At 39.7% G+C, this 24,191-nt stretch overlaps 1 protein-coding gene across 5 annotated transcripts in view; it reads left to right on the forward strand.

The window, feature by feature from the left end:
- The first annotated feature begins 1,311 nt into the window (after positions 1–1,311).
- Positions 1,312–24,191, forward strand: part of EXPH5 (exophilin 5) — an 85,316-nt gene continuing 62,436 nt past the window's right edge. For 4 of the 5 annotated variants that reach the window (XM_017948938.3, XM_009187208.4, XM_009187211.4 and 1 more), the window contains exon 1: positions 1,312–1,668. Coding sequence is in view for 3 of the 5 variants with exons in the window: in XM_009187208.4 (XP_009185472.3) it covers positions 1,481–1,668 (188 nt within the window). In the remaining 2 variants the exon portion in view is untranslated. The remainder of the gene's footprint in view (positions 1,669–24,191) is intronic. The other variant, XM_021926514.2, reaches the window with a different exon arrangement.

Genomic DNA, 24,191 nt, shown 5'->3' on the forward strand with positions numbered 1-24,191 from the left:
AATTGGACGCCATATACAAGACATACTCCCAAAACATGATCACTAATACAGACACTGTTTATAAAGGAGTTCTGTGTTGTGTACACCATAGGTGAACAAAATTGGTTCCTGGTTCACACAAATAACAGACACCCACAGAAAGTTGTCTGAACGGCTAGCTGCCTAGGCATGTTTTAAATAATGATGATCAAGTGGGGGTAACCCAGAGACCAAAACACAAGTGGCAATTTTCGATATCATGTTCTTGTAAAGATACAGAATTTTAATTGGGTTTATGTGCCATGAAAAGAAATGATACATGCAGATGTACATTTTATATGTTAGTAATCATCACCGTCTTCAAAATGACCAAATTAAGGCTATGGGACAGAAAAGTCAATCTGACAGAGTTATTTTTGTGTAGGAAGTGAAGCCAAGATAAAAACATGTTTTCTGTAAAAGCCTTGATAATTTAAAAAAATGTATATATGTGAATATCTTTATAAATTTCCATTATTCTTCATCGTATTGTGGAACAACTGACTTTCTAGGAAAGCTATTTCCGTGGCTTCACAGGATCACCATTTGCTTTCACCAGAGGATTAGGTATTTTTAAATGGCATGTGTATTACTTCTCTGAGTTTATTAAGATGGTAATAAAACCTTACAGAAAACTTCTAACAGGTGTTTTCTACCGTCCTTTGCTTCTGGGCTGTCTTCTCCTAAAATACCATAAACTGTTTTGTTTGTTTGTTTCTAAAGTCTGAGAATGACTTTTGTGGGACAGTGGAGGTGGGGGGTGTCTACGGGATGAGAAGCTTAGCAAATAATTCGTTTCCAAGGATACATAATTTCCGCCCTTCAGCCAGGTTCATCCACAGTCAGTAGTGTAATTGAGTTTAGTTCTTCCTGGTCTTTCAAACGAAGTAACCCTTTTGCCAGTTACAAACCCTACTTGCAATTCTATTTTCTATGGGCTTTAAATTATTGAAGGGGAGGATTAGTCATGAATCTCCTTCTTTTTCACTCCTTTGCTAGTCAAGCTCAAGTTCTGCGAGCAAACAGCAACGGCAAAAGCAAACACTTTGGCGCCAACACTTAGCCTTGCCTCACTTTAGAGGCAGAATTATATAGGCTTGTTTGCTTAACAACTCAGATAGGGGGCGGGGAGGGTGACGGGAGGGAACGAGGGAGGGGGCGGGGAGGGTGACGGGAGGGAACGAGGGAGGGATCGAAGGAGGGGACGAGGGAGGGGACGAGGGAGGGGACGAGGGAGGGGACGAGGGAGGGCCCGCCCCCCTTGGAACAGGATTGGTTCCCTCACTCCCTTTAGACGTTCACTTTGCATCTCGGTTGGACAGGTTGAGAGAAACATGTCATTAAGGTGTTGTCAATATGAGCCCTTTAGGTGTGGGCGTTCCCTAGGTTTGTGGTTTTAGACTTTCAAAGGGACGGACTTATTATTGGCTGTGGGATCAAGTTAGTGAAACTGGTCTTGTATATGTTGAAAAATGCCTTCCTAACAGGAGGCGCCAAGGAGCTTAAGTGTAACTCACACACAGTAAAGAAAATGACGAAAGTTCCTCCGGGGTTTGATTTCAGTTTCTTAAATGACGAAGAGGCCAGGAAGATCCTTCAGGTGCTGGAAAGAAATGAGGAGCTACGGAGGGCCGAGAAGGACAGGATCAGGTACAGAGCAAATTCATTTCTCTTGTGCTGGGCCTTGGTCCAGCAGGGGCCAGGGATCCGCGGGGAAGGCGCGGAGCTCGCGCGTGGCACCTGCCCGGGGGTGCTCTGGGCGGCTGCTGCGGAGGCTGCGGAGGCTGCGGGTCGGGAAGAGAAAACCGCGCCGAGCTGCCCTCTAAAGGACTTTGGGATGACTAGTTGGTACCCTCTCCATCCATCGCATACCAGACGGGCTCGGCTGCGGGTCTGGGGTCGCGCAGGGTGGGGGGTCCGTGCGCTGCGGGGGCCGCGCAGCCACACTGTGGTGTGCCGGGTGTCTGCTGGGCCATCGCGGGGCGTGGGCCGTTCCAGGCAATGAAATGTGGCGGGGGCGCGATCTGGAGCGGAATCCTGGCTGCTGCTCACTTCGCGGCCCGCGCGCACCCACGTGCTCCCACGGGTCCGACAGAACTTCTACCCTCGCCTAACACAGTTTTCCCTCGGCACCAGAGGCGAATCTCCCCACCCCACGGGGGCAGTCAGCGAAGCCTGGGAGAGCCGGCACCTCACGGGAGGCGAAAGGTCCCCACCCCAAGGGTAGGAACTCGAGGAATTTGTCAAATAGAGACTTATGTGGACGAATGGGACTTGGACACACGGGGTTGGCTGGAATGGTTGGGTCTCCTTGTGCGTGGTGCCGTGGGGAGGGAGATTCTGCGAAATTTCATCCTTGACCTTACTATGCACTGTTGTAGGTGAGGGATTGGTTACTAAAGAATGAAATCCAGAGACACAGATAATGACCTGGGATGTAAATTAACCAGTTTTTCTGCTGGGGAGTGTAAAGGGACTCTCGCCAATGTTGGAATATACCCATCTAAGTCCTTCTCTAGATAACTGTGGAAGGGAATTCAGGACATCACTCTCAGGTCACACTGTGTGCCATTGATTGGAATTTAGCAAGTCGTTTTGTTTTATGATCAACTGCTTCCTAATGTGAGTTCCAGGTTCCCAATTATTTCTAGATATCCCCACCTGCCTGTCCCCCACAGCTGACAAAAGAAACCCTCCAAGGACCCTCTTCAAATTGGAAAATCTAGTTAGTCTTTGTAGAAATAACTAGAATATACTAAGCCCCATGCCCTAACTTCACCCTTCTCCCCTAAACATGACTCTTTGGGGGATGAAGGAATATTTGAAGTTGGTGAATGTGGATTTCATACCATCAATCTCTGCCTTGAGAAAAAGTGGCTTTATCATTCCCCTCCCCTGAACAGTGTAGAAAGTGTGCCTTCATGAGAACAGTATGCTGCACCACACACACCCACGTGCATGTACCTACTCATGTGCACATGCACCGCACACAGGCACACCCAACTCTGAACTGCACGGAATTTCAATGCATACTCCAAAGGCACTAAGAAACTGCGGTTATTCTCAGTGTGTCTTATTGGAAGTGTTTCTTGTCTCTGAAGAGGATGGGGCTTCTTAAGTGATCCATTGTGTATTGGGGGAAATTGAGGGGAGAATTAGAAAATAAGGAGAGAAGCTTTCATTTAAGATGTTATCTTGGCTTTTTATTTTTGACCTGATGCTTGCCTTTGTTGTGTTTTCTCTATTGCAACTCATGACGCCCACTTCGGTTGACTTTAGAGGGAACTGGATCTCCACATAGATCTATTCAAAGCACATGTATCTACACAAAGCCATTGGGCTGGGCATTAGAAGGAAGGTCAAAACACACTTTCTAATTTCATGGCACTCGTATCCTAATGGAAGCATCAGCAGAAAAAGCCATAATGCTAAGACAAAATCAATACTGTATTATACTAATTATTAAAAATATTTAATTGCCCAATCAATTTGAAAAATGTCACCATTAAAATACAAAAATCATTTAAGGAAAGTAGATGTGTGGACCAAATACCCAAGGCAATGATTTCTAGTACTGTCTTTTCCTTTGATTAATTCCCCACTTCCACTATCAAATACCCGTGTCTGGCTTGCGGTCTCCATGGGATTGTTCTGCTTACCCACTTCAGGCTCACATGTATTAATTTCAGTAGCAGATATTGGCATTCAGAAAGTACCTGAGACAACATGTCAACTTGGCTGCCTCTTCTGCTCATTTTCTTGATACGTGTGATCATATTTTCCAAATCAAAAATCAGGACACATGACTTTAACTCAAAGAGTATAATTTCAGGCCGAGGTAGCAGTGGCTCAAGCCTGTAATCCCTATGCCCTTTGGGAGGCCGAGGCAGGAAGGATCGGGTCAGAAGGTCGAGACCATCCTGGCTAACCGCGGTGAGCCCGTCCTACTAAAAATACAAAAAACTAGCCGGGCAAGGTGGGGCGGGAGGCCTGTAGTCCCAGCTACTCGGGAGGCGGGCAGGAAGAATGGTAAACCAGGCCCGGGCTTGCAGTGAGAGCTGAGATCGTAGCCACTGCACTCCAGCCAGACCACAGAGCCAGACTCCGTCTCAAAAAAAAAAAAAAAAAAAAAAAGAGTATAATTTCATTCTGTTCTGGCTTGGCATATAGGAATAACAACAAAAAAGAAATGCTTCGACAGGCCTGTCTGAGAGACTCAGGGAAGCCTTTTTACTATATTGAGAAAGAGCTTCAAGACCTCTTGACTAGAACAATAAGGGTCCAAATGGGGAAGTTTAGAAAGTTAGCAGGTTGGGGAATGGCTGATGAGTTCATTCATATCTATGATAGGCTTGAGGTATCTACAAGACAATTAAGAAGAAATACAGGTACCCTATAGTTAGCAATATAGAACTACAGTGTTGGGGCTGGGCCCGGTGGCTCATGCCTGTAATCCCAGTGCTTTGGGAGACTGAGGCAAAAGGATCGCTTGAGGCCAAGAGTTTGAGACCAGCCTGGCCAACACAGCCAGACCCTGTCTCTACAACAAAAATTAAAAATAAATTTAGCCTGACATTGCTGCACATACTTGTAGTCCTAGCTACTCAGGAGGCTGAGGTGGGAGGATCCCTTGAGCCCAAGAGTTCAAGGCTGCAGTGAGCTATGATCGTTCCCCTCCAACCAGAGTGACACAGTGGAGACTCTGTCTTTAAAAATAAAATAAATAAAATAATTAAAAAAAAAAAAAAAAAAAACTACAGTGTCATGCAGGGCCAGAGATATTCTGAGATGGATGTGAGAGTAGTTGAGTTCATCATGCAGAAGGCAGCAGCCCCACCCACAGAGAAATCCCTGAACACATAGAACTTTTTCCTGATCTGCCTCATCTGTACCAGACCTCTATGGCTCCAACTTACCAGGAAAGTATTTGCATTAAATATAATAGTTAATGTTCTAATATATAGTTTATTCAAATTTTTAAGAAAAACATCAAGATTCAAACTGATAAATAGGCAAAAGATAGAAATAAATCATTCAACCAGAAGATATCCAAACAGTAAACATAACAGATGGGAAAATGTCCACCCTCACAGTAATAAATGAAAATTGAAGTAACCTTGAGATACCATGCTGCCCCTTTAAAAGTAACAGAAAAAAAAAAGTCTGTGAGGGTTAGAATGAAATTGATAGATTCTTCACATTGTTAGTGACATTGTAAGTTGGTTACAAGCCTTTTGGTGAGCATTATGGCAATATCTAACAAGATATGCCTTATGCTTGACCCAATTGTCCAATTCTTGGATATTTCTCATTAGTAGGAGATTAAGCTGGAGGAGATGGCCACACCAATATATATTAAGTGCTGCCTTTTTATGTAATAATAGTAATTATTGTGGTAATAATGACAGCTAACATTTATTAGGCCCTTACTGTATACTAGACACTGTACTAAACATGTTATACAGATTTAATTAATCCTCCCAATAACCTCATTAGGTATACACTTTAATTCTCATTTCACAGAGAAGGAAACAATTTAAAAAGATTGAGTATTTTGTCCAACTTAAGCAGCAAAGCCAGAATTTAAAATCCAGATCTATCTCAAAACTACTTTACTCATCAAGATTGAATAATCCTCACAACCATTTCTTGGGGTATTATTAATGGCTTTTTAAAGAAGGAAAACTGAAAATTAGCAACGTTAAGGAACTTGCCTAAGGTCACACAGCTCATAAATGTCAGAGATAGAATTTGAACCTAAATGTATCTGGCATCAGAACCAGATGTTACAGTGCCTGGTGTAATCAAGTTTTTAAATGGCATGTCTAGATTTAGATCATTTTTTGCTCCGTGGCAAGATTGCAGCCTGGGAGGGTTTTCCAGAATTTAGTTATTTCTGATTGATTTACAGTAATATCCTTGAGCTGTGGCACAGTTCTGAACAGGACTGTATATGTCAAAGTCATGAAGTGGTCTATAGCTGGTGGCAGCTGCCACATCAGGCAGACATTAAAAGCCAGATACACAAGCCTCCTGCCTCCCCTACACATTCTGCCTGCCCTCTCCTCTCCCAGCCTGTGAAATCTGCCTCTGGCTAAGGGGCAGAGTGTCTAGAGACATTGGATGTCTACTGATTGGGCTTTTACTGTGTGCCGGACACTGGGTTGGCCCTGAGAATACAGTGGAAAATAAAACACAGATTCTGCCCCAAATGACATCAGTCTACGAAAGGTTTCCATTGGCGATAGAAAGTGTCAGATGAAGTGTTCATATAACTGTAGCTCATCCTTAAGCAGTCCTATGTGGCCTGGAAAAGGGACAACAAGAACAATGCCTGGAAGTCACAAGTGTGCTCAAGAGGCTTGAGCAAGTTCTAATACATAACAAGGTATCAGATTAACACACCGCAGATCTCTGAGCTGTCTGCACTTTCCAGTGGCATCCAATTTAGTTAATTCCTTTAAACTGAGGGAGAACTTTCTCTCAGATACATTCTCCTGTCTAGTTACTCCCGTGGATTGGTCCCCATAGGCAACACACACAGAACTACTATAATAGTATCGTTCCATATCCCAATGCCAAGGAGCAGGGTTTTTTTTTAAGCTTAGTGATATTATCACTCTTTTAGCTCATACAGTCTTTCATATTTTTTTATCCTCATCCTCAACCTGATAAAGCAAATACTATTATCTTCTTTTTCAAAAGCTAATAAAACAACTGTAATAACAGCTAACATTTGTTGAGTACTGACCCATGCAAGCTCTTTGTGTGCACTATCTCATTTAATTCTTACAACAACTGATGAGTTCAGGGATATCTTTATCTCCATTCGACAGAAGAAGCTTAGAGAGGATAAAGGGAGTGTCCAATCTGGGAACTCCATCTGTACATAATCACTGTGCCGTGCTGCCTCCTACAGTACCAAAAAGTTGAAGCAACTTTCCTCACCTGGCACATCTAGCTCATAACAGAACCAAGACTGGCATCTATCCACTTTAAAACTCTTGCTATTTTATCTCCACTCACCATAAAAATAAAAAACACACAATTCTATGTAGTCAAATGCCCAGCTAAAAGTTGGAGATGTTATTACTAAGGAAAATGGCATAATGGATATGGGAGGATAACTAGTACTATCTGCTTATACAGAAAAATTGCTGGCAACCATTTATGTTAAAAAATGCATATATGCGTTCTGTAAGGACGGACTTTATACTGTTAAAATGATTATCTTTGGGGAATGACATTTAAAGGGACTTTAACCCTTTTACTACTGTTTTCTTTTTGAGTTATCATATGTTATTTAATATAGGCCAGGCGCTGTGGCCTATAATCCCAGCACTTTGGGAGGCCAAGATGGATGGATGGACTGAGGTCAGAATTCAAGACCAGCCTGGCCAACACGGTGAAACCCCATCTCTACTAAAAATACAAAAATTAGCCTGGCGTGGTGGCTGGCATCTGTAAGCCCAGCTACCTCGGAGGCTGAGACAGGAGAATCGCTTGAACTCGGGAGGTGGAGGTTGCGGTGAGCCAAGACTGCGCCGTTGTACTCCAGCTTGGTTAACGAGCAAAACTCTGTCTCAAAATAAATCAATAAATAGAACTGTTTCTTTGGATAATAAATATGGAATGTTTGACTATTTTTTACTTTCATACATGTTTTTTTATGAAGGTAAAATAGTTTTTAAAAATGTCTTTTAAAAAATAAATAACTTTTACTGGTAAATTTCTTTTTTAAAATGTCTAAATGTTTTTCTGCCCTTGTCCTTTTCTTTACAATGTTAACGTGTGAACAGGTAAGTTGGTATATGGTAAGTTGTACATCAACCTTGATTCCTTGTGGTCAAGGATTATTTCAGGGATGGAGAGCCTCACACACTTAGGTACTCAATACCTAGTCAAATGGAACTTAACTTACTGCTATAGGAAATACAAATTAAGGGAAAGAAAGATCTGAGGCAACCAGGTGAAGGGCGAAAGAAGGTCAGGTGAAGGTTAGTCAGAAAATACTTTCATTCCTCATTAGCACAGATGGTCTTAAACCTGAGAACCACATGAAGGTCAAAAGGAGGTCAGGTTAAGTTTAGTAAGAAAATGCTTTCCTTCCCGGTTAGCATAGCAGTGTCTTAAAACTGAGAAGAAGGTGGCTAAGAACTAAGGAGGGCTAGCTAAGGCATGATCTGTCATAAACGTGGGTGGATTCTCTCCTTCACCTTCATTCAGGTCGGTTTTTCTGTAGTGAGTTATTCCCCAGGCTGTGAGATTTGAGAGCTATAGGCTCATCGCCCTCTCCTTCTCAGGATGTTTCTTTGTTGACATTGCCAATGGCCCTATTAAAAGGCCATACTTCAAATATTAACAGATCACAGGAGCCAGCTTCCTCATTCCATGGTGTGTTAGGCTTTCTAGATGAAAGAGGAAATGGGAGATGACAGTGACCAAATTCCCTGCACCCCAAGATAGAGTTGTGTCTTTTTATATTGATCAAGCTTGCCTTGGTTTTAACTTTGAGACGATGCATTTAACAGCAATTGAGGGAGGAAAGGGGGTGGGGGAAGGGAGTAACTTATCCTGGCAACCACTATTTTGTTCTTCATCACTACAGTTTTATTTTTTAAAGAACGTTATATAAATGGAAGCACAGAATACGTAACCTTTTGAGAATGGCTTCTTTAACTCAGTAAAATGAGGGTCACACAGGTTGTTGTATGTATAAATGATTCATTCTCGTCAGGCAAGTTCGCTCACGCCTGTAATCCCAGCACTTCGGGAGGCCGAGGTAGGAGGTTTCGCCATGCTGGCCAGGTCGAGACTAGCCTGGCCAACATGGCAAAACTCTGTCTCTGCTAAAAATACAAAAATTAGCCAGGCATGGTGGCGCACATCTGTGGTCCCAGCTACTCGGGAAGCTGAGGCAAGAGAATCACTTCAGCCCAGGAGGTGGAGGTTGCAGTGAACCGAGATTGTGCCACTGCACTCCAGTCTGGGTGACAGAGCAAGACTTCATCTCAAAATCAATAAATGAACAAATAAATAAATAATTCATTCCTTTATATTGCTGAGTAGTATTTAGTATTTCATTACATAGATTACTACAGTTCGTTTGTCCTTTCACCCACCGAAGAACACTTGTATTGTTTACACATTTTAATGATAATGAATACTGCTGCTATCAACATCCATGTGCAGGCTTTTGTGTGAACATGATTTTTATTAGTAGTGGAACTGCTGGATCATATTCTTGAATTTGCAAGAAACTGCCAAACTGTTTTCTCCACAGCTGTACCATTCTGCATTCCTACCAACAGTATATGAGTTCCAATCTCTGTCTTTGTCATTCAGGCTACTACAACAAAATACCTTAGACAAGGTAATTTATAAACAGCAGAAATCTATTGCTCATAGTTCTAGACCCTGGGAAATCCAAGATCAAGGCACTGGTAGATTCTGTGTTTGGTGAAGTCCCCCTCCTCATAGAGGGTGCCTTCTCTGTGTCCTCACATGGTAGAAGGGGCAAAAAGGCTTTTTCTCAGGCCTCGTGTAAAAGGGCACTGATCCATTCATGAGGAAGGAGCCCTTTCGATCTAATCACCTCCCAAAGGCCCCATCCCTTACTACCAACACCTTGAGGGATAAGGTTCAACATGTGAATTTTGGGGGGACACATACTTTCAGACAAGAACATAGTAGTTCTTCGGTCTTGCCAGCATTTGGTATTTTCAATTTTTTTTTATTTTAACCATTCTAATAGGTATCTCCTCATGGATCTCCTCATGTTTCAATTTGCATTTCCCTAGTGACTAATGATGGTAAACATCTTTTTAAGTGCTTACTTGCCTTCCATATATTCTCTTTGGTGAAGTATCTGTTAAAGTCTTTTGAACAGTTTTTAATTGGGTTATTTGTTTTCTGATTGATGAATTTTGAGAATTCTTTGTGTATTCTAGACACAGGTCTCCTGTTGAACACCAAGTTTGTAAACATTTTCTTCCCATCTGTAGCTTGTCTGAACTTTCTTCCTGTGTCTTTGCAGAGTACAAGTTACCCAGTTTGATGAAATCCAACGTATCAAACTTTTTTCTTTTATGAATCATGCTTTTCGTAGCATTCTAAGAATACTCTGCCTCAGCCCAGATTACAGACATTTTCTCCGATGATTTCTTTTTGAAGTTTTATAGTCTTATGTCTTACACTGACGCATTTTGAAATAAGATTTATGTAGAGTGTGAGGCTTAGATTGAGGCTTATTTTTGCATATTAATGCCCAATTATCCCAACACCATTGTTGAAAGACTGTCCTTCATTAAATTGCCTTTGCACCTTTGTAAAAAATTTGCTATATTTTTGGAGTCCATTTCCGGACTCTGCTCTTTTCCATTGATCTCTATGTCTTTTCCTTCACAAATACTATGGTATCTTGATTACTGTGGCTTTATAGTAGGTCTTAACATCAAGCAGTATGCTTCCTCCATTTTTTTTGTTTTTTTGTTTTGTTTTGTTTTTGTTTTTGTTTTTTTGAGACAGGGTCTCTCTTTTTCACCCAAGCTGGAGTGCAGTGGCACAATCTCGGCTCAATGCAACCTCTACCTCCTGGGTTCAAACTATTCTCATGCCTCAACCTCCTGAGTAGTTGGGATTACAGGCGTGTGCCACCACACCTAGCTAATTTTTTTATTTTTATTTTTAGTAGAGACAAGGTTTCGCCATGTTGGCCAGGCTGGTGTCAAACTCCTGACCTCAGGTGATCTGCCCATCTTGGCCTCCCAAAGTGCTGGGATTACAGGCGTGAGCCACTGTGCCCAGTCAGAATGAATTATTTACACATACAACAACCATGTGACTCTCAAAGGTGTTTTACTGAGTTAAAGAAGCCATTCAATTTATTCTTTGTTTTTAAAACTATTTTGTCTATATCGTTCCTTTGCTTTTCCATATAAATTTTTACATTTAAATTTAAAATTGTTCATTGCTAGTATAGAGAAACGCAATTGATGTTTGGTATTGATCTTGTACCCTACCACTTAGCTAAGCTTACTTATTGGCTCTAGGATGTTCTTTTTTGGGGGGGAGTTTTTTTTGGTGATTCTCTACATGGCCAATCATGTTACCTGTAAATGGAGATGGTTTTATTTCTTCCTTTCCAATACATATGCCTTTTATTTCTTTTTCTTGCCTAACATTGACTGGGACTTCAAGCATGATGTTGAACAGGAGTATTGAGATTGTGCTTCCTTGCTTTGTTGCTGAGCACTGTCTTTCACTATGAATTACGATGTTAGCTATGATTTTTTTTGTAGATGACTGTTTTATTTTTTTGTTGTTGTTAATTTTTTTTTTTTTTTTTTTTAATAGAGACGGGGTTTTGCTATGTTGGCCATACTGGTCTCCATCTCCTGGGCTCAAGTGATCCACCCGCCTCGGCCTCCCAAAGTGTTGGGATTACAGGCATGAGCCACCATACCCAGCCTGTAGATGACTTTTATCTGGTTCTGTTTCTTGCTTGCTGAGAGTTTTTATCATGAACGTATCTTTAATTTTATTAAATGCTTTTTCTACATCAACTTATATGACCATGTGGCTTTTTCTTCTATAGACTATTGATATACTTATTTATTTTATTATTATTTTTTTGAGACGGAGTCTCACTCTGTCACCCAGGCTGGAGTGCAGTGGCACAATCTCGGCTCATTGCACTTGGGTTCACGCCATTCTCCTGCCTCAGCCTCCAAAGTAGTTGGGACTATAGGCGCCCGCCACCACACCTGGCTAATTTTTTGTATTTTTAGTAGAGACAGGGTTTCACCGTGTTAGCCAGGATGGTTTCCATCTCCTGACCTCGTGATCTGCCCACCTCAGCCTCCCAAAGTGCTGGGATCACAAGTGTGAGCCACTGCGCCCGACGATATACTTATTAACAGTAATTGATTTTAGAATATCAAACCAGCCTTACTGTTGTGGGTTGAACTGTCCTCCAAAAAATTTAAAAAAAAAAAAAGGAAAAAAAGCTATGTTAGAGTCCTAATTGCCAATACCTCAGAATGTGATCTTACTTAGAAATAGCATCTTTACAGAGATAATCAAGTTAAAATGAGGTGATTAGGATGGGCCCTATTCTAATATGAATGATGTACTTATACAAAGTGGAAAATTTGGACGCAAAGACAGACAAGCATGCAGGGAGAATGCTTTGTGCAGACAGGAGTTAGGCTGCCACAAGGCAAGGAACTACTTCAGAAGCTAGGAGAGAAGCCTGGAACAGACCCTTCCTTAGTGCCCCCAGAGGGAGCATGGCCCTGCCAGCACCTTGATCTCTAGCCCCCAGGACTGTGAAACGTGTCGTGCAAGTCGCTCAATGTGCCGTACTTTATTATGGTAGCCCGAGAAAACGAATCCACTTGTATTCTCAAGAAAATCCCACTTGGTCATCATGTGCTATTGTTTTTATATGATTTCACTACATTTGCTAATATTGAGGGTTTTTAAAAATCTGGGTTCATGAGAGATACTGATATATAGTTTTCTGGGTTTTCATCCTTTTTCTTTTTTTTTTTTTTTTCTTTGGAACAGGGTCTCATTCTGTCACCCAGGCTGGAGTGCAGTGGCGTGATCTCAGCCCACTGCAACCTCCACCTTCCAGGCCTGAGTAATCCTCCCACCCCAGCCTCCCTAAGTAACTGGGACTACAGGCATGTGCCACCACACCCAGCTAACTATTTTGTATTTTTAGTGGAGACAGGGTTTTACCATGTTGCCTAGGCTGATCTTGAACTCTTGGGTTCAAGCGATCCCCCTGCCTCAACCTCCCAAAGTGTAATCCCAAAGTGCTGGGCCATTAGCCACCATTCTCAGCCTGTATACTATTTTGTGTGGTTTTGGTGTCAGTAATTCTAGCCTTATAAAATGACTTAGGAAATGTTTTCTTCTATTTTCTGGAAGAGATTATATAGCCTTGGCATTGCTTCTTCCTTAAACGTTTGGTAAAATGAAACAATGAAACCATCTGGAATGGGAAGTTTCTTTTTTGAAAGGTTTTAAACTATGAATTCAATTTCTTTGACAGATATAGAGCTTTTTCAGCTATTTCATCATGAGTGAGTTTGACAGTGTGTGTTTTTTGAGAAATTGATCTATTCTAAGTTGTCAGGTTTATATGCATAAAGTTATTTATAATATTCATTTATTATCCTCTTAATGTCTGAAGATTATGTAGGAATAGCCCCTCTTTCATTCCTGATATTGATAATTTGTGCCCTTTTCCTATTTTTCTTTTTTAGTCACAATAAAAGTTTATCAAATTTATTGATCTTTTCAAAGGACCTGCTTTTTGTCTTACTTTGATTTTTCTTTATTGTTTTTCTGTTTCAATTTAATTGTTTTCTGCTCTGATACCATTGCCTGCTTTATGTTTATTTTGCTATTTTTTTCTCATTTCTTACGGTGAAAACTTAGATTATTGATTGAAGACCTTTCTTCTCTTCTAGTATAAGCATTTTTTGGTTTTTACATTATTTTAATTTTAATTAACAAATAATAATTGTACATATTCATGAAGTATATGGTGATCTTTTGATACGTATAATAGATGGTGATTAGATCTGGATAACTAGCATATTCATAATCTCAAACATTTATCATTTCCTTGTGTTGGGGGCATTCAATATCCTCTCTTCTAGCTATTTGAAACTATATATATGTATGTGTATATATATACATATATATATATATATATATATATATTTTTTTTTAAGATAGAATCTTGCTCTGTTGCCCAGGCTGGAGTGCAGTGGCACAATCTGGGCTCACTGCAACCTCCACCTCCTGGCCTCAAGCAATCCTTCTACCTCAGCCTCCCTAGTAGCTGGGACTACAGGCACTCACCACCACGCCTGGCTAATTGTTCTATTTTTTGTAAAGACAAGGTTTCGCCATGTTGCCTAGGCTCTCAAACTCCTGAGCTCAAGTGATCTACCTGCCTCAGCCTCCCAAAGTGCTGGGATGACAGGCATGAGCTACCATGCCCAGCCATATTAATGTTTTTAAATACCTATAGTAATCCTACAGTGCTATAGAACAGTAAAACTTATTCCTCCTGTCTAGCTGGAATTTTATATCCTTCAACAAATCTCTCCCTCTCCTTCCTTTCCCCATTCCCAGCCTCTAATATCTTCTGTTCTACTTTTTACTTCTATGACATCAACTCTTTTTAGCCTCCACTTATGAGTGAGAACGTGTGGTGTTTAACTTTGTGTTCTTGGTTTATTTCACTTAACATGTATACATGTATATACACACATATGTATATATTATATACATATATACACGTATATATCTATGTACACCTATATAATAATATATACATATGTATATATAATATATACATATGTGTGTATATTATATGTATATATTATATATATACAGATATGTTATATATATATAATTTTTTGAGACAGTCTCACTCTGTCATCCAGGCAGGAGTGTTGTGGTGAGATCTCAGCTCACTGCAACCTCCACCTCCTGGGTTCAAGCAATTCTCATGCCTCAGCCTCCTGGGTAGCTGGGATTACAGGTGTATGCCACCACGCCCATCTAATTTTTATATTTTTGGTAGAGATGGGATTTCACCATGTTGGCCACGATGGTCTTGAACTCCTGACCTCAGGTGGCCTTGGCCTCCCAAAGTGCTGGAATTATAGGCATGAGCCACCACGCCCTGCCTGCTTCTTGTATTTTGAAGCTTTGTTGTTAAGTGCGTTTATATTTAGGATTGATATGTCTTCTTGGTGAATTGACACTCTTATCATTATGTAATGTCCCTCTTTATACCTTGTAATATGCTTTGCTTTGAGGTCTACTTTGTCTGGTATTAGTATAACTATTCCATCTTTCTTTTGATTAGCATTTGCATTAAACACTTTTTCTCATCATTTTTACTTTTAACATACCTATATTACTATATATACCTATATTACTTATTTGAATTTAACTTATGGTAGGCTGCATTTAGTTGGGTCATTTTAAAAATTCATTCTGAGTGGGGCCCAGTGGATCATGCCTGTATTTCCAGCACTCTGGGAGGCTGAGGCAGGCTGATCACTTGAGGTCAGGAGTTCAAGACCAGCCTGGGGAACATGGTGAAACCCCGTCTCCACCAAAAAATACAAAAAGTAGCCAGGCATGGTATCAGGAGCCTGTATCCCCAGCTGTCGGGAGGCTGAGGCAAGAGAATTGCTTCAACCCAGGAGGCGGAGGTTGCAGTGAGCCAAGATCATGCCACCATACTCCAGCCTGGTCAACAGAGCCAGACTCCATTAAAAAAAAAAAAAAAAATTATTCTGATAATTTCCACCTGTTTCATGTGTTTATTTGAATCACTTTTATTTAATGTAATTATTGATATGTTTGGGGTTAAATCTACCATTTTATTTGTTTTCTGTTTGTTTCCTCTTTTTCCATTATACTCTCTCTCCCTTTTCTGCCTTCTTTTTGGTTATTTGCAACATTTTCAATATTCTATTTTAATATACGTATTGTAATTTTTATTATCTAAACTTCTCTCTTTTTTGTGGTTATGCTAGGGATACGTACATATCTCTTCATAGGCTACTTAGAATCACTATTTTACCCTTTAAGTGAAATGTAGAAGACTTACCACCACATAAGCCACTTTCCCTCTCTGCTTTATATTGTAGTTGTTTTATGTGTTAGAACTACATACATTGAAAAATCCCATCAAATAATGTTACAATTTTTGCTTTTAATCATCAAACATATTTTAAAGAACTCAAGAAGAGAGCAGTCTATTATATTTACTCAGTTTTACCATTTCTATTGCTCTTTTTCCATTCCAGATGATCCAAGTTTCCTTCTGGTATAATTTCCCCTCCATCTGAAGAACTTCCTTTAGCAATTATTTTATACCAAGTCTGCCGGCAATAAAGTCTCTATTTTCCTTTATCTGACAATATCTTTTTTTCATCTTCATTCCTGAACAATATTTTCATCGAATATAGAATCTAGGGTTGATGGCTCTTTTCTTTTAGCACTGTGTGGCATTGCTTTCATGTGTTCCTCTATCTGCGCAATTTTCCCAGTACTTTCTGGTTCCCTGAAGCTCCCCCTTTCAGTCATCTGTCCTCTACTGGAAGGGCAGAAAGAGAAAAAAAGCAAAAGACCTTTGCCACATCCCCTTGGGACCACAGCTACTCTAATTTGAAGGGAAGATTCCCTTCCCTGAGAGTTTTAGTGTGTATGGGCCCCAGCTACTACTGCTGTTGCTGTCAGAAAACCCTTTTCCTCCTCCTCAAGCCTGAACTAGAGAGCTTTTCCTGGAACTCTCTCCATTCGCACCAATGATCTCCTTCTGGGTTTTGCACTACCCTGAGTCCAAATCAGGGTATAGTGGAGGAGAGGGAAAAAAGTAAATTCACAGCAGGTTCAGTGGTGTTTTGCATTCTTTCACAATTTGCCTACTACTATTTACTTATCAGATATCTGTTCTGTGCCTTGTGACCAGGTTCTATGGCTACATCTGCTAGGAGAGACAGGGTGAAAGCACTTACTCTATCTTACCTGGAAGCAGAACTCCCCATATTCACTTTTTTTTTTTTACTTCCAAACTAATTGTATAAGGCCAACATTACCCTCATACCAAAACCAGACAAAGACATAGTGAAGAAAGAAAACTATAAACCAATAACTAATAAATATCAATGCAAAAATAACAAAATACTAGCAAACTGAATTCAACCACACGTTAGAATGGTCATTCATTATGATCAGGTGGGATACTTCCCTGGGATGCAAAGATAGTTCAACATATGCAAGTTAATAAACATGATGTATCACATTAGTAGAATCAAGGGCATCAACCATATGATCATTTAAATAGATGTCAAAAAAGCATTCATTAAAATTCAACATCCTTTCATGATTTAAAAAAAAAACTCTCAACAAACTGCATGTAGAAGGAGCATACCTCAAAACAATCAAAGCAATATAGGACAGACCCACAGCTAGCATCATACTGAGTGGGAGAAAACTGAAAGCCTTTCCTCTAAGATCTAGAACAAGACAAGGATACCCCTTGCACTACTTTTAGTTCAACAGAATACTGGAAGTCCGAGCTAGAGCAAGTAGGCAAGAGAAAGAAAGAAAGGGCATCCAAATTGGAAAGAAAGAAATCATTGTTCTTGTTTTCAGACAATACGATCTTATATTTAACACAAAAAACCTAAAGACTCTGCAAAAAAAACTGTTAGAACTGATAAATGAATTCAGTCAAGTTACAGGACACAAAATCACCATACAAAAATCATTTCTATATGCCAACATTAAACAATCTTAAAAGAATCTCATTTACAATAACTAGAAATAAAGGAATTTTTACTTAACCAAAGAACTGAAAGATCTCTACAATGAAAACCATAAAACGCTGATGCTAGAAAGTGAAGAGGACATAAACAAATGGAAAGGCTACCCATGCTCATGGATTGGAAGAATTAATATTGTTTAAATATCCATACTACCCAAAGTGATCTATAGAATCAATGCAATCCCTATTAAAATATCAATGAAATTCTTCACAGAAATAGAAAAACAACCCTAAAATGTAGATGGAACCACAAAGACCCAGAATAGACAAATCAATCCTGAGCAAAAAGAGCGAAGCTGACTTCAAAATATACTACAAAGGAGCGGTAACTAAAATAACATGATACTGGCATGAAAACAGACACGTAGACCAATGGAACAGAATAGAAAACTCGGAAATAAATCCACATTGGCCAGGCGCGGTGGCTCACGCCTGTAATCCCAACACTTTGGGAGGCCAAGACGGGCGGATAACGAGGTCAGGAGATCAAGGGTGAAACTCCGTCTCTACGAAAAATACAAAATATTAGCTGGGTGTGGTGGCGAGTGCCTGTAGTCCCAGCTACTGGGAGGCTGAGGCAGGAGAATGGCGTGAACCCGGGAGGCGGAGCTTGCAGTGAGCTGAGATCCGGCCACTGCACTCCAGCCTGGGTGACAGAGCGAGATTCCGTCTCAAAAAAAAAAGAAAGAGAGAGAGAAAGAAAGAAATGCACATTTACAGCCAACTCATTTTCAACAAAGGTGCCGAGAATATACAATGGGGAAAGGACCCCTCTTCAATGAATGGTGCTGGGAAAACTGAATATCCATATGCGGAAGAATGAAAGTAGACCCCTCTCTCTCACTATATACAAAAATCAAATCAAAGTGGATTAAAGACTTAAATCTAAGACTTCAAACTATGAAACTACTAGAAGAAAACCTAGGAGAGATGCTCCAGGACATTGGTCTGGGCAAATATTTGAGTAAGACGTCAAAAGGACAGGCAACCAAAGCAAAAATTGACAAATGTGATTATATCAAACTAAAAAGCTTCTCCACAGCAAAGAAACAATCAACATCATGAAGAGACAACCTACAGAATGGGAGAAAATATCTGCAAACTATTCATCCAACAGGGATTAATAACCAGAATATGTAAGGAACTCAAGCAACTCAATAGCAAAAAAAAAAAAATCAAATTTTAAAATGGACGAAAGATCTGAATAGACACTTCTCAAAAAAATACATACAAGTGGCCAATAGGTATATGAAAAAATGCTAAACATCACTAATCATCAGGGAAATGCAAATCAAAACTGCAATGAAATATCATTTTACCCGTTAAAATGGCTATTATCAAAAAGACAGAAAATAACAAGATGGTGATGAGAATGTAAATTAGTACAACCACTATGGATAACAGTTTGGAGGTTCCTCAAAAAACTACGAATAGAACTACCATATGATCCAGCAATCCCATTGCTAGGTATATATTCAAAAGAAAAGAAATCAGTGTATCAAAGAGATCTCTACACTTCCATGTTTATTGCAGCACTATTCACAATAGCCAAGATACAGATCAACCTACGTGTTCATGAATGGATGAATGGATGAGGAAAATGCAGTGTATATATATACAATGGAATATTATTCAGCCATAGAAAAGGAGTTAAATCCTATAATTTGCAACAACATAGATGGAACTGGAAGATATTATATTAAGTGAAATAAACCTAGTACAGAAATACAAATATCACATATTCTTACCTATATGTGAGAGCTAAAAGAATTAGTCATATGGAGGTATTGAATAGAAGGATGATTACAAGAAGCTGGGAAAGGTAGTGGGGAAGGGAGGATGAAGAGGACTTGGCTACAAAATACAGTTAAATACAAAAAACTTGAAACAAAAATACAGTTAAATAGAAAGAATAATATCTAGTGTTAACTAGAGTTAATAATTTCTTGTACATTTCAAAATAACTAGAAGTAAAGATCTGGAATGTTTCCAACACAAAGAAATGATGAATGCTTGAGGCAATGGATATCTTACTCATATTTGATCATTACACATTGTATTCTTATATTAAATATCACATGTATCCCATAAATATGTACAACTACTATATATCCATAAAAATTAGAAACAAATTCAAAAAAGAATGAAAAATAAAATTTTATTGAAGTTAAATTAATATAACATAAAACTATCCACTTCAAAGCTAACAATTCTTTGGCATTTTGTACATTAACAATGTTGTACAATCACCCTCTCTATCTAGTACCAAAACATTTTCATCACCCCAAAATAGAACCCATTAAACAATTACTCTTCATTCCCACCTCCCCTCAACTGCTAGCAACCATGGATTTACCTATCCTGGATATTTCTTGTGAATGGAATTATATAATTTTTATCTGTCTTCTTTTACTTAGCATTAATGTTTTTGAGGTTCATCCACCTTATAACATGTATCAATACTTTATTCCTTTTCTTGATTGAATAATAGTCTATTGTATGCATATGCCACAATTTATTTATCTGTTCATCCATTGATAGACACTTGAGTTGTTTCCATATTTTGGTTGTGGTGAATAATGCTGCTATGAACAATTGTCTTAGAAGTATTTGTTTGAGTACCTGTTCCCAGTTCTTCAGAGTGTATAGCTAGGAATGGAATTACTGGAACATATGGTAATTCTATGTTTAACTTTTTGAGGAACTGTCAAACTGTTATCCCCACATCATTTTATTTTATTTTATTTTATTGATTGATTGATATGGAGTCTCACTCTGTCACCCAGACTGGAGTGCAGTGGCATGATCTCGGCTCACTGCAACCTCTGCCTCCCATGTTCAAACAATTCTCCTGTCTCAGCCTCCTGAGTAGCTGGAACTACAGGCATGTGCCACCACACCTGGCTAATTTTTGTATTTTTAGTAGAGATGGGTTTTTGCCATGTTGGGCAGGCTGTTCTTGAACTCCTGACCTAAAGTGATCTGTCCGCCTCGGCCTCCCAAAGTGCTGGCATTACAGGCGTGAGCCACTGCGCCCAGCCTTCCCCCACATCATTTTTAACACAGTTGTGGTCTTATGTATTTTTGTTATTTATGAACATCATAACATAAAAATAACCCCTTCATATTAAAGACTCCGAGTCAACATAACTTTTGTGGTTGTATGCTATTCTACTGAATATATTCTATAATTTAGTTAACATTCCAATATTTTAGTCACTTTAGTGTTTTCTTATTCTATTTGTTTCTTATTGCTACATTAAGTAACACTGGCAATCCTTTATGCTTACATTCTTAATTCAATTTAAATTATCTCAAGGGAAAATTCCAAAAAGTAGAGTCACTCATTTAAATAACATAGATGTTTTCTAAGTTCTCATTACATGTTACCAAACTGCTTTCCAAAGTGTTCTACCAAATTGCACCTTCACTGGCAGTGCACGAAGGCCTTTGTTTTAATGTATCCTTTCTATCCCTGGATGGTGCTATTACTTTTTTAAAATCTTTGCCAATTTTGTAGGAAAAAAATTATGCTTCATTTAATTTCCAATGCTGTGATTATAATGAACTTAAACTGTTTTCATATGTTTACTATTCACATTTCTTGATTTGTGAATTGACTCTTCATAGCACTGCCCATTTATATATCAAGATCTGTATCCAGAATGCTTCTGCTCACAAATAATAGAAAATCTAACCATGACTTTAACAAATTGGGGGTACATTTTTCTGACATAACAATACATCTGGAAGTAGGCAGCTGCTAGCTGGTTTAGTGGTTTAAGGATGTCAGGATGGTGTCTTTGTAATGCAGAATGGCTGCAACTGCTCTAAACATCACATTCATATTCAAGGCAGAAAGGAAAAGGAAAGAGTGGAAATAACTGCTTCTTTTGGGTGTATATCCAAGAAAAGAGTCCTTTTTATCATGGAAGCAAAGGCCTTCTCTGATACCTTCGAATAGATTTCTACTTTATATTTCCTTGACCAGAACCATGTCATATGGCCATCCTTAGCTGCAAGGAAATTAGGAAAGCAAGAAATGGGATTGAAATATTAGAGTTTGACCAATCATGATCCATCCCCTGGGACTGAACACTCTGATGTTGACAACAAAATCAGAAAGGAGGGGAGTTGAGGGAAATGCATTCTAGAAGGCAGTCAACACTGTAACATGGCTTGGAGTGGTTTGAGTCTTATTGATTTATGTATTTCACTAGACATTAAAGAAACTGACTTTTGTCCCATGTATTTCCCAGGTTTCAATTTGCAGGTAACTTCTCTTTATCTGAAAATAGATTTTTTCTCAGTTTTATGTAACCAAATGTACCTCTTCTCTTTTTAAATTTCCTTTTTTTTTTTTTCTTTTGGAGATGGTCTTGCTCTGTCACCCAGGCTGCAGTGCAGTGGTTCAATGTGCCCTGTAACTCCTAGACTCAAGTGATCTCCCACCTCAACCTCCTGAGTAGCTAGGACTATGAACGTGCACCACCACACCCAGCTAATTTTTTAAAAATCTTTTTGTAAAGACAGGGTCTCACTATGCTGCCTACATTGGTCTCAAACCCCTGGTCTCAAGTGATCCTCCTGCCTCACCTTTTGTTTTTAAGATGAGAATACTCTTCTCATCTAGAGATTAGAGTAATATTCACTTCTAGTCTTAATTTTTTAATGTAATTTTTAAATTTACCTGACATATATTTTGTCTATAAAGTAGGATTATATAAATTTATTTTTTCCAAATAGTTGGCAAATTGTCATAGTACCATTGATTTCCATCTCCTTCTGAGGCCCTTGATAATTCCCTTTAGGGAAAAGACTGTAGCAACCAAATAACAACCACAAATAGTTGATGAAGTGAAATGCTATAGCACCAGGTTGTGTAAAATCTAAGAAGGAAATCATAGGGGAAAACACGGCTTTTGTACAGGGAAGTGTGATTGTTGTTATACCTCTACCACGTACATAGTTAATTACTTCTGTTTCAGTTTTTTTTCCTCTTCCCATTTTCTATGTCAGATGGCAAACCCAACCAAGGGTAGACCATTCATCATGAGGTCTCCATCAAGTGGCCTGATTGCCATTTAGATCTGGTTGTTTTGCTGGTCAAATCAGTACCCTGGTAGGATGGTATACTCTTTTCTTTCTTCCTTCCTTCCTTCCTTCCTTCCTTCCTTCCTTCCTTCCTTCCTTTTTCTTTCTTTTTCTTTCTTTCTCTTTCTTTCTTTCTGTCTTTCTTTCTCTCTCTCTTTCTTTTTCTTTTTTTCAAAATTTTTTTGGGACAAGTTCTCTCTGTATTATTCAGACTGGTCTCAAACTCCTGGGCTCAAGCAATCCTCCTTCCTCATCCTCCCAGACTGCTAGGATTACAGACATGAGCAGCCCATTTTTTAAGTTATAATAAAATTAATTTACTTCAAAAATTACTTAATCACAAAGATAAATGACTAACAGAATTACTAGACAAGGGCCTGGGGGCGGTGGCTCATGCCTGTCATCCCAGCACTTTGGGAGGCCGAGGCGAGTGGATCACCTGAGGTCAGGAGTTCAAGACCAGCCTGGCCAACATGGTGAAATCCCGTCTCTACTAAAAATACAAAAATTAGCTGGGCATAGCAGCGGGTGCCTGTAACCCCAGGTATTCAGGAGGCTGAGCCAGGAGAATCACTTAAACCCGGGAGGCGAAGGTTGCAGTGAGCTGAGATCACGCCATTGCACTGCAGCCTGGGCAACAAGGAGTGAAACTCTATCTCAAAATAAAGAAGTCAATAAATAAAAATAAAAATTGCTAGATAAGAAAGCAAACAAAATAAGAACCTCACATGTTGTGAATCTAATGTTTCCACTCACGGGGACACTGGTAAGGATCCTTAGGAGATCATTATCTGTACATCAGTCAGGATCCAACTAGGAAAACAGAAAGCAGTGCGCTGACTTGGTTCCACAGAGATAAAAAGAAGCAGAGAAACCAATCAGGGGACAGTGAGTAAACGTGTGGAGTACTTTGCCGCTTTAAAACTGCTTGGCAGGATCAAAGGGTTCTTCTGCCCCTGGAGCTATCTAGGCAACTGTAAAGAATCACTTTTTACTTTTAGTTGCTTTGGTTTTGCTTCACTGCCCACGTGGTGTGGGTTATGCATAAACACAAATGCGGTCGTGCCCACAAGCTGGTTAGATCCTGGCCTGGTGAACGGCTTATTTGAACCCCACTGTAGTTGGTCACATTGGCTCTACTTGAGCAGTTATGTTCAATGCCTGTTGTAAACATTGCTGTCAGGTATTTTATGTGTGGTTCCCTTCTTCAGACGTCAAAAAGGTATATGAAAATAACTTTTGGGATTGTACGTATTTGAGGGGAGGTCTCGGTTGCTGACTGAATTACTACATTTGTACTCAAGCTTGCCCTTGGGAGCTCCCCTTCAGCATTACCAGGGGCCAAGTGAGAGCTCTGTTTGCTCAAAGTTGTCCTCTAAGTAGTGGGTATTAAGGGCTTCATGCCTCAGAGTAGAAAAAGCAGGGGGATTCTGACAATGGCCTTCTCCATGGGGAGTATATCAGGGAGGGTCTGTACCCCTCTCTGCACTCTCTGGTCTATTTCTCAGTGTCTCTTCCTCCTTAAGGACATCAGTTTCTCCCCTATTCTCAGCAACCCCCCTCCTCACCCCACCAAAATTCATTCTTAGTTGTAGGTTATGGTATAGCACTGGCTCCACAGTAGGTAACTGGAAAGGCCAATAAATTAGGTCATGTCTATCCGGTTGTGTAATTGCTTTGCCTCTGCCATCCAGGCAAGTCTTTA

Source organism: Papio anubis, chromosome 12 (assembly GCF_008728515.1).
Source record: "Papio anubis isolate 15944 chromosome 12, Panubis1.0, whole genome shotgun sequence".
NCBI lineage: Eukaryota > Metazoa > Chordata > Mammalia > Primates > Cercopithecidae > Papio > Papio anubis.